The sequence below is a fragment of the Petaurus breviceps genome, unplaced genomic scaffold, assembly GCF_028583685.1.
Source record: "Petaurus breviceps papuanus isolate PSGF00001 unplaced genomic scaffold, PetGlider_PUasm1.0 428, whole genome shotgun sequence".
Classification (NCBI taxonomy): domain Eukaryota; kingdom Metazoa; phylum Chordata; class Mammalia; order Diprotodontia; family Petauridae; genus Petaurus; species Petaurus breviceps.
In genome coordinates, this window is record NW_027186331.1 from 3,630,384 (window position 1) to 3,644,693 (window position 14,310).

General features: G+C 51.9%; 1 protein-coding gene across 1 annotated transcript; it reads right to left on the reverse strand.

Annotated features, from left to right (window-relative positions):
- Positions 1-2,855: 2,855 nt before the first annotated feature.
- Positions 2,856-11,094, reverse strand: RTN4R (reticulon 4 receptor). Its single transcript, XM_069100794.1, has 4 exons — positions 10,958-11,094; positions 9,218-9,316; positions 8,377-8,459; positions 2,856-4,989 (listed from the first exon to the last, which is right to left on the reverse strand). Exons 1-4 carry the CDS (start codon positions 11,092-11,094, stop codon positions 3,500-3,502), a joined length of 1,809 nt encoding a protein of 602 aa, XP_068956895.1. The 3' UTR covers positions 2,856-3,499.
- Between the last annotated feature and the right edge of the window lie 3,216 nt (positions 11,095-14,310).

The following is a 14,310-nucleotide window of genomic DNA, read 5'->3' on the forward strand; positions in this document are numbered from 1 at the left end:
GCTGGGTTCAGCCCTTCCATCATCCAGAGGAAGACACCCAAGGTCATAGCAGGCAATGGAGGCTGGATCAGAACCCTTGACCCCCCCCCCATCCAAGCTGAGAGGCTTAAAAGGCACTTAATAAATGCTTGGAGCATTAAATTAAATTGCAGTGGGGTTGAATATTTCCCTGTCCCTTACCCTTCCTGGTCCTCCTCCTCTGGACTCATTTCTTCTTGTCTTTTTCCTTCCTAAAACGTGCCCCCAGAAGCAAACCTTGTGCCCCAAACAATGTCTGATCCAGGGAGAGGGAGACGGTGAGGCAGAAGCCAGAACGATGATCTCCCTCAGTCTTCACCTTAGGTGGAGAAAGGCCTGGGCCCAAAGACCAAGTGGCTTTGTCCTGTTCCAGTCAGTAACCCTCTCCAGGCCTCAGTTTCCTCATCTGTAAAAAGAGAATGCCAGCATTTCTCCTTCCTAGCTTACATCACTGGTGTAAGAAAAGTGATCTTACATGAGGGCACACGAGGGGGTGGAGCTGCCTTTGGCCTCTTTGTAACCCCAGAGCTTAGCACAGTGCCTGGCACACGGTCGGGGCTTCATGAATGTTATTGAAGGAATTCCGGCTGTCTCCCTTGGCTAGTTTATAAGCTCCTTGAAGGCAGGGCTGCTTCGCTTCTGTATTGGTATCCTCCCCCAGGACAACACAGTGCCGGCACATAGTTAGCCCTAATAGGTCGCTGTAGGGTCCCTAGGGCACTTTGTAAACATTATCTCCCCTGATCTTCACAACAACCCTGTGAAGAGGATGCTGATATTACGCCCATTTTGCAGACAAAGAAACAGGCCCAGAATGGATACATGACTTGCCTGAGATCACTTAGCTCTTGAGTATCTAACGTTGCACAAGGGTCTTCCTGATTCCAAGTCCTCGGTTCTACCCACTGGACCACCCAGCTGCCCCGGTTCTTACTTACTGAGTGATGAATGGCTGATTTGGGACTTTTCCACAGCTGTTCCATTAGCAAAAGAAGGCCCAGTGAGGAGGGGACAGAGGGTTAAACCTGATGTCAGAAAGCCTGGGTCCTGACTCAGTGACACTGTCCTCCTCTCTGGGCCTCAGTTTCCTCCACCTTGCTTGGTTGTTGGGAGTCTCAGATAAGGTAAAGAATACAAAGTATTCTGCAGAGTCCTGAGAGGCTGAGGCACATCCTGGCCCACCAAGGCCCCCAGGCAGACCACCCTTTGCCCATGTGCTGCCATGTGGGATGCTACCAAGAAAAGAGCAGAAGTCTTGGAGCCTGGAGACCTGGCCTGGCCCCTGGTCTCCATCACCTGTCACAGGGCTGGAAGGGACTGCCAGAGATACTCTGGCCTCGCCCCTGATTTGACAGACAAGGCAACTTGAGATCCAAGGGAAGCTAACCTGAGGCCGCCCAGGGTGGGATTCAAACCCGGGACTTCTCACTCCAAGCCCAGGACTCCTGACAGTCAAGGCATCTCCCTTTCTCACTTGTGGGAGCAAGAATAAGTGACCCCATTCTCTGAGCCTCAGTTTCCCTGCCTGTAAAACAGAGGCAATTATCCTTTCACATTTATCTCAGAGCGTCCTTGTGAGGCGAGTTGCTTTGTGAATAAGCCTCATCATGCCTGCCCTCCCCCAGCCCCTCCTACAACTGCCATTTTTCATTTGGGTCAGACTGACAGATGTGAGGCAGCATCTCAGAGTTCTTTGAATTTTCATTTCTTTTCTGATTAGTGATTTGGATCATCTTTCCCATCTGGCTATTAATCACTTGGACTTCAGACCCTTTGATGACTGATCTGTCGGGTGGCTCTTCTTTGACTAGGGAAATGCTGGTGGTGGTTGGTGACTGTCATAAGTTCACACTCAAAAAAGAAAAAAATTAAATGAAAAAAATATACTTTAACGCAGTGCTAAAATGGGGGCTGGGACTATGGACTCATTTCTGGTAGGAAATCACCATGACACCTCCCCCCATACCCCTATGCCTCAGTTGGCCACCTTGGTGAACTACTGGCAGCCAGCCTTCTGGGAGATGAGCCTCAATGAGCTTTACTCTCCCCGACTTAGTTCCTTCACCTGTAAAATAAGGATCATGACCTCCATACTCCTCATCCAGCTAGGTTCCCAGGAGGCCCACAGTATGGTCAGGAACTTGAGAGATCATTGAATTCCCTGTACCTTCCTCCCGTTTTATAGATGAGAAAACTGAGGCCCAGGGAGGTTCAGGGTCACACAGCTAGGAAGTATTGGAACTGAAATCAAATGAGATAAAATAACGCTCTGGGGTGTCCGGAAGTGATGGGTGGTGTTGAAGGTGCTTTTTTTCAGCCAACAGACACATAGAACCCAGCACTGTGGAGTCACATCTGAAGCCTCCTGAGCTTGGCAGGATCAGCCAGAGCATCTGACCTTTGCTAGGGAAACTGAGGCCAGGGGTTTCACTTCTCTGTCCTCAGTTTCCTCATTTGTAAAATGATTCAGTTAGATTAGGGCCTAGGCTATAACTAAGGGCCCCATTGGCTTGGAATCCTATGATGCTACTTGCATCTTCATGATGTGAAGGGGACCTGGGTTTTTGAAGGTGAGTTCCTAAAAGTATTTTTTAAAAGCCCCAGAAATGGGCTGTGTGTCTATCATGACTGTCTAAGGCTTCACCGGGGAAGGATTTTTTTTTGGCCCCTAGCCACTCACGGAACCATCTGGAGAGGCATCGATGGGATTGGGGCCTGGGTTAGTCAAGGGAGCCCCCATAGCAGTATGTTCGTGACAACCTGACCCATCAAAGTAAATACCCGCATTACCAAGCAAACGGAGGAGGCTGCCTCACAGGCACATTGTCAACAGTGTAGGAAAAGGAAATCTTTATTTTATATTTTTTATACTTTGACACAAGGAAAATAAAATGTATATTTTTATATAGACTGCAGTCTGAGTAGGAAGCAGCATTCTGGAACTGATGCCCCCTGTAAACATGGCATGATGGAGATGGGGATGGCGGACAGCAATATTCAGAGACAGGCTTCCGAGAGCGGCAAACACACCGCCTTGGCAAACGGGAACTTGCAATGTCCTTAGGGAGGGTTCCAACTTAGAAACAACTGGGGGGAGTCTTTTTTTGTTGTTTTAAAAATTATAGTGTGTGTGTGTGTGTGTGTGTGTGGTGTGGTGTGGTGTGTGTGTGTGTGTGTGTGTGTGTGTGTATGTGTTTAAGCATTCTGTAGGGGAAGAACTTTTTCCTCAAGGGCCTGGGAGTCAGGGGCCAAGGAAGCTCAGGGGAAATTTCTCAGAAGCCCCATGTGTGCCTGACCTCATTCATGATTGGCCCCTCTGTGGAAAGCAGGCATCACCCTCCCTTTGAATTCCCCTTTTAGGGGGCTGGAGAGATGCACTTTCTGTACACCTGGTTTCTTATAGGTATCCAGTTCCCCTGTGGCCCCAGCCTCTGGGGTGGCCCCAGCCACTTGGGCAGGCGCTATCCTTCCCTAGGAACCATTAGCAGGACCACGGCAAAGTCCAGAGCACCACCACTGGGAGAAGTAAGGGAAGGACCAGGCAGGGCTGGGCAGATGCAAGGAGGCCACCGCTGCCGCTGCTGCTGCTGCCGCCGCTGCTGCCGCTGCCGCTGCTGCTGCTGCTGCTGCTGCCTGTGGGGCCCATGCGGCACTGGGCCTTGGTCCGGTTCTTTCGGGAGCAGCCGGGCCTCCGGCGAGGGGGAGCCACGGAAGACTCCCCAGGCTCCAGGAGGTCAGGCTGGAAGTTGGTCAGAGGGACCTCCACGTTGCTGGGGAAAGTCCCAAAGGGCGAGTCATTGATGTGCTTCTGGGTGGCGTTTTTGGCAGGGTCGGACTCTGCTATCTTGGGTTTGGACATGTTTTCCTTGTCCTTCCGGCCATTGCCAGGAGGTCCGCCATAGTGGGAGCCCCCAAGGCCGGTGGCTTCGTACATGAAAGACTTGTCCACCTCTGGCTGGCAGCACTTCAGGGGGCCGTCTGGGAGCCCCACGGGCAGGGGCTCCGCCGTCGGGCCCTTGCCGTGTCTTATCTTCGGCCCCGAGCGCACCTGGTTCACGGGGTCGACGCAGCCCTCCAGGTCGGCGCTGTGGAGCCGTTTCAGGTCTCTCCCAGCCAGGCGCAGAGGCAGACGGCACTCAAGGTCCGAAGAGGAGCCCTTAAACTGCTTGAACCAGCTCCACAGGGACTTGGCCCGGCAGTCACAGATCCACGGGTTCCCGTTGAGGCGCAGGTACTGCAGGGAGGCCAGCGGGCTCATGGTCTCCCCGGCGAGCACCGTCAGGTTATTATTGAACAAGTACAAGGTCATGACCTTGCCCAAGTCGTGGAAAGCCCTGGGGTGCACGCGGGACACCTGGTTCTGGTGCAGAAGGAGGCGGTCCAGGCTGACCAAGCCCCTGAAGACGTTCTCCGACAGGTTCCGGATGCCGTTGCCGTGCAGGAACAGGTAGGTGAGGTTGGCGAGGTCCAGGAACGCGTCGTCGGGGAGCGCCTGGAGGTTGTTGTCCTGGAGATAGAGGTACTGGAGCGAGGAGAGGCCGCGGAAGAGGCCGGGCGCCAGCTCCAGGAGGCCGCAGCGGTCCAAGTGCAGCGTGTGCAGGCGCCGGAGCCCCCTGAAGGTGGCCGGACCGATGGCGCGCAGGTTCACGTTGTCGCTGACGTCCAGCTCCTCCAGCTTGTCGAGGCCGGCGAAGGCTGTGGCCTCGATGGCGCTGATGGCGTTGGAGTGGAGCCAGAGGATGGTCATGTTGCGGCAGGAGCGGAAGCTAGAGGCCCCAACCTGCGTGATGCGGTTGTTGTGAAGGAAGATGCGCTGGCTCTGGGCGGGGATGGCGGCGGGGATGGCCGTCAGTCCCTGCTGCTGGCAGCTGGTGGTGATTTTGGGCTCGCTGTAGCACACGCAGGCCCCGGGGCACGGATCTGCTCGGGACTGAATGTTCAGGCAGAGGACCCAGATCAGCAGTTTGCTTCCTAGAGAAAGAAGACAAAAAGAGGGAGGGAATCAGCCCTGATTCTTGCAGCTAATTGATGAAGCCAGCATCCCTCTGAACCGAACCATGGCTGCAGTCTGTGGCTGTTCCTGGCCTATCCACCTGAGACTGGAGCCCCAGAGGCTGAGAGGGCAAAACTCAGAACGGAAACAGGTGATCATGGAAAGGGGGCATCTTCCTGACCACGAACTGGGGAGGGCACACAGGACAGTGGATAGCAGGTGGGGTAGAGACACAGAGCCTAGAAATGGGCCAGGCACCACTGCCCCACCAGAGCCACACTCGAGTCAGGCACCAGAGGCATCCTCCGACCTAGATATCTTCCCCACCAAGGAAGCCGTAACTAGGCCAGGCAACTAGAGCTTTGAACCAGGGTGCCAAACAGGCACCAGCAGAGCCCCTTTTCTAGCCGACCTCACTTTCAACATTCTGTTCTCCATCCTCCCTTCCCAGAAGGAGTCAGAGCTTCAGTAGCATAGAATCATGACGTGTCCTGCCCTCCCTTCCCCCATCAGCTGTATCCAGGAGAGACTGACCCTCTCTCCCTTGTCCTGGTTCCAGTTCCACCCATAATACCTTTTGCTACACACACACACACACACACACACACACACACACACACACACACCATAGTCTACAATCCTACCCTGCCAAGTTTACCACCACTGAACGGCCCCAAGGAACCCTAGGGCTAGGTGGCCCACTGGATAGAGTTCCTGCTTTGGAATCAGGAAAACTAGAGTTCAAATTCTACCTTCGACACTTACTATCTGTGTGACCCTGAGTAGGTCACTTCATCTTTTCCCCAGTTTCCTCATCTGTTAAGTGGGGATAATAATACCTCCTGCCTCCCAGGGTTATTGTGAGGATGAAATAAAACATTTGCAAATGACTTTGTAAACCTTAAATCACAATATATGCTCTCTCTCTTTATTGGTCCCCTGGAGTCCTTCTGTCCCCTCAGAACCCTTCTTAGAACCTGACCAGCCCCAAGTCAGGTCACTTCTCCCACAGCTAGATGTCTGCCTTGTCCTTACCATTGGTTGGGAGACTCAGACCCTGTTGTACCTGGCTGGGTGGGCAAGGGATTCTGGGAGCTGCTTCAGCTGGGCAGGCACACTCATTGGGGAGCACCCATCTGGTGTTGGATTCCTGCACCCAGAGGGTCAGCCCAGAGGAACAGACACACAACCTTTCCCCAGGCTGGTGCTTGGAACACGTTTGATTCAACAGCAACCATCAGACCTGGTACTGCCCAGGCAGTCTGTGGGAGCCAGGATCGAGTCTCTACCACAAAGACCCCGGGGAGGAGGGGTACTACACTGCCCTGTTGGCAAGAGTGAGTGGAAAGGACTTGGGGCCTGAAGTTCAAGAACACAGGGTTCAAATGTGAGCCCTGCAGCTTTTTCTGTCATTGTGGACAAGACAGAGCCTCTCTGAGACTCAGTTTCCTTATCCATCAAATGGGTAGGGTAACCTAGGCACCACCTGTGTCCCAGGGCAGTGTTGAGGAAAGTGCCTAAGAAATGGGATCAAATTTTAAATTCTCCACCTCCAAATGGTGCCAGTGCCTAGGAGCCAGGATCATGGGTTTCAAGCTGGAAGGGACCCCAAGGACCATTTGCTTTACAGGGAAGGAAACAAGCCTAGGTGATTAGCGGGAGAATTGAAATCCAAGTTTTCCTTACTCAAGGACCAGCCAGCATTCCTTGTCCAAGACCAGGATGTCTCTCAGGTGTCAAGGAAGGGACAAACATGTCACAAACCATGGGGAAGGAGGAAGGGGGGAGGGGAACATATGCTTCTGAAGTTCATAGGTCCTACGAAAGCAGTAATGGTTTCATATCCTCCATGATAGTCTGCCACAGGCCAGGGCCTGTCCAACAACATGCCATTGGGAGATAAGACCCTGAGGATTCTGGAAGTCCCTGCTAACTGAGGGAGGACCCAGCCAGGAGTCAGACTTCCCCCTCTAGACATATCCTAGCAATCAGACCCCTGGGCTCAGAGCTAGATGCTACCTTAGATGCTAGATCCAGCCCCACTCATGTCTGAATGTCCCATCCCTGCTACATACAACATTTCCAACAATTGAAACTTCCACATTCACTTGAATGCCTTCATTGATGACGAACTCATTACCTTTCTAAACAGCTGTCACTGGAAAGCCTCAATCGGCTTCTCCTTAGTGCCCACTATTCCCTCTAATGCTCCTAGGTCTGTTCTTGGGGGCCAAGCAGACCAAGTCACCAAATCCTAGACACAAGAACAGAGACCTTAGAAACTGTCCAACATACTGCATGTGGACGCCTGGGTGCCACAGTGTGTGATTACAAGTTGCCTGAGAATGATGATGTCAGTCTATAAATAAATGGACTTCCTGTAGGCTCCATCAATAATCTCTCTCCCATAACCTGCTTTCCTGTTTTCAAATGTATGTAGATGCTGTTTTGATGAATAAAATACAAATTCATTTAAAAGCATTCTTGAATTGACAAAGTTTCAGATATCAGGTCTTCTCTCAGTCAATCTTATTCTAAGGCACAAGTGTGACCACATCACTCCCCTGCTCAAGAGCCTTCAGGAGCTCCCCTCTGCCAATTATAAAGTACAAATGAACTGGGGGGGGGGGTGAGATCCTCTATAACCTGGTTCCCCCTCACCAATCCAGCCTTTCTCCACATTCCTCCTGTAGCCAAAACTGTACCCAGAGTCCAACTCTCCATCTCCCACCTCAGCGCCTTTGCACAAGCTGTCCACCTATGCTTGAAACACCCCTGGATACTAGCTTGTATTCCCTGGGTTTTCCCTCCTCTCTCCAACCAGAGGGTAGTGCCCATGTCAAATATCCACCCTCATCCCCCTTCTAGAAGCCACACTTAGTTTAGCAAGAGATGTATTCCCAAGATGGGAGATCTGGAGCGCATACAACAGCTTTTAGTTAGTAGATCAGGGTCAAATCCCAGGTCCACCAATTTATTATAAATAGATGTATTTTCATTCATTGTGAGTAAGGTAACCCCTCTGAGGTTGCTTCCTCATCCATTATATGGAAATAATAATCCTGATACTGCAAAGGGTTTTTACAGACATGTCTGAGGGACTCCAAGGAATCCACACCCTTCCTCTGGACCTCACTTCCTCTATAAAGCAATGGGAAGGACTAGAAGGTCTCCAAGGATCCCTCCATCTTTGCTTCTTTTTCCTCCTCCTCCTTTCTTCCCTTTCTTCTTTGTTTCCCTCCTCCTTTTCTCTATCTCCCTTTGCCTCTTCTTCCATTTCTCCTCAATCTTTCTTTCCCTCTTTTATCTCTCCCTTTTCCCCACTCCCTCTCTCTATTTCCTCCCTGTAATAATCCTTCCCTCACTGTGCTTCATGGGAGCCCTTGAGAAAGGAAAGCGGTCTGGAGCATCCCGGAATCCAAACAGTGGCTCATTTCCCAGGGCTGGCCTGGGAACCACAGAGAGGGCTTGAAAAAGGGAGTGGGAGGAGAAGAAAGCCCTCTGGATACCCCTCCGCCATGCATAGGCCATGAGGAAAGTAGAGTCCAAGGTCCCTCTCATGGACAGCAAGACACAAGCTGCTGGGGGAGCTCTGGCCAGCATAGACTTGGCGATCCCCAGCCACGGGGCTCTCTGCCTCACTAGCTTCTGTTCTTTGCAGTTTCCCAGAACATCTCTCCTCAACCCTTTACCATGAGGGAAAGACCCACAGTGTGCTCTGAGGCCTGGACAGACTCAGGCCTTTAGGACCTACAGGTTGAGGAAACATGCCTCTTCTCTGTTCTGGGGCCTGGATACGAAGCTTATGCATCCACCTATACATCCATCCATTCATCTGTCCATCCATTCATCCGTCCATCCATCCATCTATCCATCCATCCAGTTACTCACCTATTAATTCATATATTCAGTTATTTACCCATCCATCCATCCATCCATGAATTCAAGTATCCATTCATTCACTCAGTTATTCATTCATTCATTTTCCATTCATTCAGTTATTCATTTATTCATTCAGCCATCCTTTCACTAATTCATCCAAAAGCTATTCGTTGAGTGCCTACTTTGTACAAAGTCATAAAGATACAGAGAAATGAAAAGTAGAACCTGCCTTCCAGAAACTTATCTTTTCCCTTTTCTCCAAGGTTTATGTCCCTTCCTGCCTACTGGTAGCCAGGCCTTCCTTGGAGGAAATCCTTGCCCTACCTTCCCAAACCCACAGGCCCTCCAGTAAGCCTCCTGCCCACTCCCCTTTTATAAGTCTTCTCTAATTCAGGACGTCTCAGCCCACACTCATAATACTGTCTAGCAAGGGGAGGAAGATGGTGCAGGGGAGAGAGTACCAAGCCGGGAGTCAAGAAGCCTGAGTTCAAATTTGCCCTTAGATACTTACTAGCTGTGTGACCTTGGACAAGTCCCTTCATCCTATTTGCCTCAGTTTCCTCATCTGTAAAATTATCTGGAGAAGGAAATGGCAAACTGGTCCAGTGTCTCTGTCAAGAGAGCCCCCAACGGGGTCATGAAGAGTTGGACATGACTGAAAGCACTCAGCAACAACAGAAAGAGGAGATGGAGGAGTTCTGGCCATCCAGGACTGAGGACAATGCTGGGAGCCTGGGAGGGGCTTCCCTGGGAAGGAACCTGCACAGCCCATCCCAGGGAAATCCTCTCAAACTCCCCCGGAGTTAACGTGAGCTTGAGGACGAGCTCAGGCGCCCCTGACCCCCAGGCTCCCAGGGACTGGCTCCGAGGGCAGAGTGGCCGGCAGGGATGAGGGGCCCTGGGGGTCCTGCCGCTCCCTGTCTGTGACCTGGGACGAGGCACAGACATGTCCAGGCCACAATTCCTCCATCTGCAATGTGATGATATTAAGAATAATGCCCTTATCTATTAATGTAATATGTAATAACAGCCCTTTAGGCTTACAAAGCATTTTACAAATATCGCATTTGGTCCTCACAACGACTCTGGGAGAGAAGTGCTATTATTACCCTCATTTTACAGTTGAGGAAATGGAGGCAGACAGAAGTGACCTGACCAGGGTCACACAGTTAATAAAGTGTCCGAGACAGAGTTTGAACTCAGATCCTCCTGATTCCACTGTGTCTCCCAGCTGCCTCTGAGGAAATCTGTGTCGTGTCACAGAAGGAAGGAGGGCCAGATGGCTGTGTGGCCCTGGCTGAAGCCCTGGCCCTCTCTGGGTCACAATCCCCCCACTGTAGAGGGAGGAGCTCAGATCAGAGGACCTCACTAGTGTCTCCTTGCTGGGATCCCCTGCCTGGCCTCACACTGACTGCAGCAGCAGGGCTGAGAAGACCCAGACAGAGGAGGGCCAGCGGGGACCAGCTCGGTGCTGCCTGCGCCTGACACCCCCTCCATTCTTGGCACAGGAGGGCATGTACCCACCTGCACAAGTCACACACTCACACACATGCCTGCACACCTGGGTACACAGGTGCACAATGCCCATGGGGCATGCTGGCGCATGAGTACACATATATGCACACACGTGTGCTTGCACGCAAAAGCTCACACACTTACATACATGCCCACCAGTGCATACATACACGTCTGTGTATGCCCATGGGCACGCTGGTGCACACACATATGTATGCTCACACACTTATGCACGCCTGTGTGTTCAAGTGCACGATGCCTGCCCAGGGACACAAGCACACATGCGTGTGTTCACACATGCTAACAGAAGCTCGCACACTCACACACACACCCCCTCTTTCACAGGCCCACCCTCAGTAGCTTCCTCTCTCATTTGCATACCCGCCCAGAAGGCAGCCTGGGCATAAATAACACTGGCTGAGCCTTCACCCTCCCACAGAGCAGCTGACTCTCCATGGAAGCTGCTCCCCAGCTCTCCCCCTCCTTTCTCTCCACTCTCTCTTGCCTAGCTCAGTTTCTCCATCTGGAAAATGGGGCAGTAACACTTGCCCCAGCATGCTCGGAAGGATGGCACTGGCAGAGGCCTCGTCTTCCACAGAAGGAAACTGGAGAGTCCGGACACCACTGTCCACCCACGCTGCCGGGTGGGCACACTGTCCTGGAGCGGGCAGGGCCTCTGAGATCATCTTGTCCACCTACGCAGCCTCCTCTTACTGAAACGTGGAGAGTGAAAGTGACTTCCTTGTTCAAGGTCACAGAGGCTATAATGGGCCCAAATGGGATTCGAACCCAAACCCTTTGACTCCAAATCCAAGGCTCCTCACCCTGTACCACTCTAAAGTGAAGCTGCTTTTCTAGGGTTCAAACTAGGATCTATTTTATCCCTATGGTCCCGGGTGGGAGTTGGGAGGGGTGGAGGAGGGATGCAGGATGTATCTTGCATTTGTTTTTAGCTTAAAACTGTCATTTTTGTCGCCGCGTGTCAGATGTAGCCGGGATCTCGTGCGTGTCTTGTCCTGCCCCTTCCTTTCTCAGAGAAGTCTGTGGCCCAGAGAGGGGGAGTAGATCTCCCAAGGTCACGCAGCAAATCGGGGTAGAGCCAAAATTGGAATTCAGAGCTCTCTGGCAGGGGCCTGCCCACACTCTCCTCGCATCTCTTTACCGTCCTTACAGGATTTGCCAACAGGCAACTCATGCTTAGCCTCAAAGGTGGAATTTTACTGGGTCCCTCTTTCCCATCAGGCCCCGAGCCCAAGCCCTACCAACTCCAGGCAGGACAGGAAGCAAGAAGAGGGCATGGATAGCCAGGAGAAGAGAATGGAGAAGACAGCCAGCTGTTCAGGCTTGGGAAAGAGGGACAAGTGATGCATTCTGCTTAGCTCCAGAAGAGAGACCCAGTGCATGTATGGGAGCTCCCAGGAGGCCGATCTGGGCTGGATAACAGGGCGAGCTGTCCCCCAGTAGAAGGGGCTGCAGTCTCCCCTGCCCGGGGGTCTTCCAGCAGAGCCGGGCTGAGCCCTGTTAGCAGCTGTTGGAGGAAGGTTTCTTGGTCAAGTTGCCTGACAAGCATCCTTCCAGTTCAGACAGTATCTGATTATGTAAACTCCATTGGAAGGAAGGAGGGATGAGGGCAGAGCTGAGCTCTGTTCAGGTCTCGGGGGACCCTGCCTTGTCTCCCTCTACTACTTTATTTATTTATCTATTTACTTACTTTTTAACATTCTCTTTTTAATTTTGAGTTCCAAATTCTCTCTTTCCCTCTCATCCCTCCTACAGCCATTGAGCAGGCAAGCAATAAGATATCAATTATACATGTGAAGTCATGCAAAACCTATTTCCCCTTCCACTTCTGAAGACGAGACTAGCCCCCCCCCCCCCCCCCAAAAAAAAACAGCCATCAGGTCCATCCCACCCCGCCTCTGCCTGGGCATCAGTCCAGACCTCCTGAGTGACTTACTCATTCAGCCTGTGGCCTCAGGCCACTGGAGGTCTCCTATGCCAATGAAGTCACTTAACCAGGGAAAGAACAATTATCCTCATTCCACAGGTGAGGTAAAAACTTTGCCTAAAACTATCCAGCTAATTAGGGTCATGAGTGGGGTTTGAGCACAGGACTTACTGACTCCAAGTAGAGGGCCCTAGAAACTAGAAGGATCAGACCCTGCCTCGTGGTTACTGGCCCCTGGCTCATTCCTTCGACAAGACCCAGAGATCCAAACCCAAGATCTAGAGGAAAGAGCCCTGATGTTGAAGGTGGGAGATCCAGATTCAAGGGCTGGTCCAGCAGTATGACCTTGGACAAGTCCCCTTTCTGGGCCTCAGTTTCCTCCTCTGTCATAGAGAAATGGGAGCTCATCATCTTCGTCTTCAAAGCCATTCAAAGACTCTCCAAGATTCCCTGAGTGGGAAGGAAGCTCTCCCAAGCCTGGCCTGACCAACAACTCTTCTACAGTGTGCCCAACAAGGGTCCTCCAAGGAAGGGGAGCCCCCTCTTCTTCAGGCAGCCTATCACACTTTGACACTGATTGTTAGGAAGTCTTTCCTGACGCTGTGCCGAGAGCTTTCTTTCACCCACAGCACCTTGCTCTGCTCTCTCCCAAGCAGCGTGTGGCTGACCACTCTTTCCCATGACAGTCCTTCATTTACCAGCAGGTGGCTATTGGCCTCTCCCTAAGTCTTCCCATTCAATCAGTAAGCATTCATTAAATGCCTACTGTGTGCCAGGCCTTGGGCTAAGCACTGGGGCTGCAAAGTCGTCCTTGCCCTCAGGGAGCTTGCGATCTCTTGGGGGAGATAACAGAAATGAATAGGACAATAAGGAAAACAGTAACAGAGGGAGGGCACCAGAACTAAGAGGGGATTGGAAAGGCTTCTCCAGGATAAGCATCCCCACTTCCTTCACCCAGGAAGCTCAGTGGCGCCATGAAGCACAGAGCGCTGGTCCTGGCGGCAGGAAGACTCACCTCCCTGAGCTCAAATCCAGCCTCAGACACTTACTAGTTGGGTGATCCTGGGCAAGTCACTTCACCCTCTTTGCCTCAGTTTCCCCATCTGTACAATGAGATGGAGAAGGAAATGGCAAGCCACACCAGTGTCTTTGCCAAGAAAAGCCCAAAGGGGGTCATGAAAAGTCGGAAACAACTTAAGAATGACTGAATAACAACAAATTTCCTTCAGCCACCCTCCTAAAGCATGATCGTGAGTGCCTCTGGCATCCTGACTCCTCTCCTCTGGAAGGGACACTCCCAGACGCTGTCAAAGGTCTTTCTCTGGGGCAGGTGGGATTTCTGCAACTGCTCTTCCACAACAATGCCCACAAACCCTGGCCCCGGGAGAGATATGTGGAGACACAGCGTCAGTGGGACCACAGGGGTCATGCCGGCGACGCCTTTTCAACAGAACCAGGAGGAGCTGGGTCTGACCTCTCCTCTGATCAAAATGGACTCACAACCCACTCGTTCTTAAGAACGAAGCATCCTGAGATGTCTTGGATGGAAATTTCCTTAGCCATAAATAAAGCATCAGCACAGGCTCTTCCAAAAACAGAGGAAGATTCCTGCTCCCCACAAGTGGTGAGGATGGCTGGTTTTTATTCTTCAGTGCCAGCCCTGTCTTCCCCAATGACCCAGAAGAGTATTGGGGGAGGAGGGGTCCCACATACTGAGGTCAGCATCAAACAAAGCAGAGGACGCAGTCAGAGACCCTGGGTTGGGGTCACACCTCTACCCTTCATAAACTGTCAGACTCTGGTCTCCATCGCCTCATCTCAGAGAACAAGGGAGATTACTAAAGAGCCCCTAAAATTCATCCTTCCAGCACTAATCCATGAGGCACCGATTCCATCACGGATGCCTTCTTCCCACCTTCCCAACTTGGGATTTGAAGCCTGGCTGGGCTACCAG

What these genes read in the sequence shown, in the direction of transcription:
- RTN4R (XM_069100794.1), bottom strand. Translation starts at nt 11,094, where the DNA reads ATGATCTCAGAGGCCCTGCCCGCTCCAGGACAGTGTGCCCACCCGGCA. An exon ending in ATCCTTCCGAGCATGCTGGG is followed by an intron (nt 9,317 to 10,957) that starts GCAAGTGTTACT and finishes TCCCCTTGCTAG; the next exon opens with ACAGTATTATGAGTGTGGGC. An exon ending in GGGCCTGTGGGTTTGGGAAG is followed by an intron (nt 8,460 to 9,217) that starts GTAGGGCAAGGA and finishes TGTGGTTCCCAG; the next exon opens with GCCAGCCCTGGGAAATGAGC.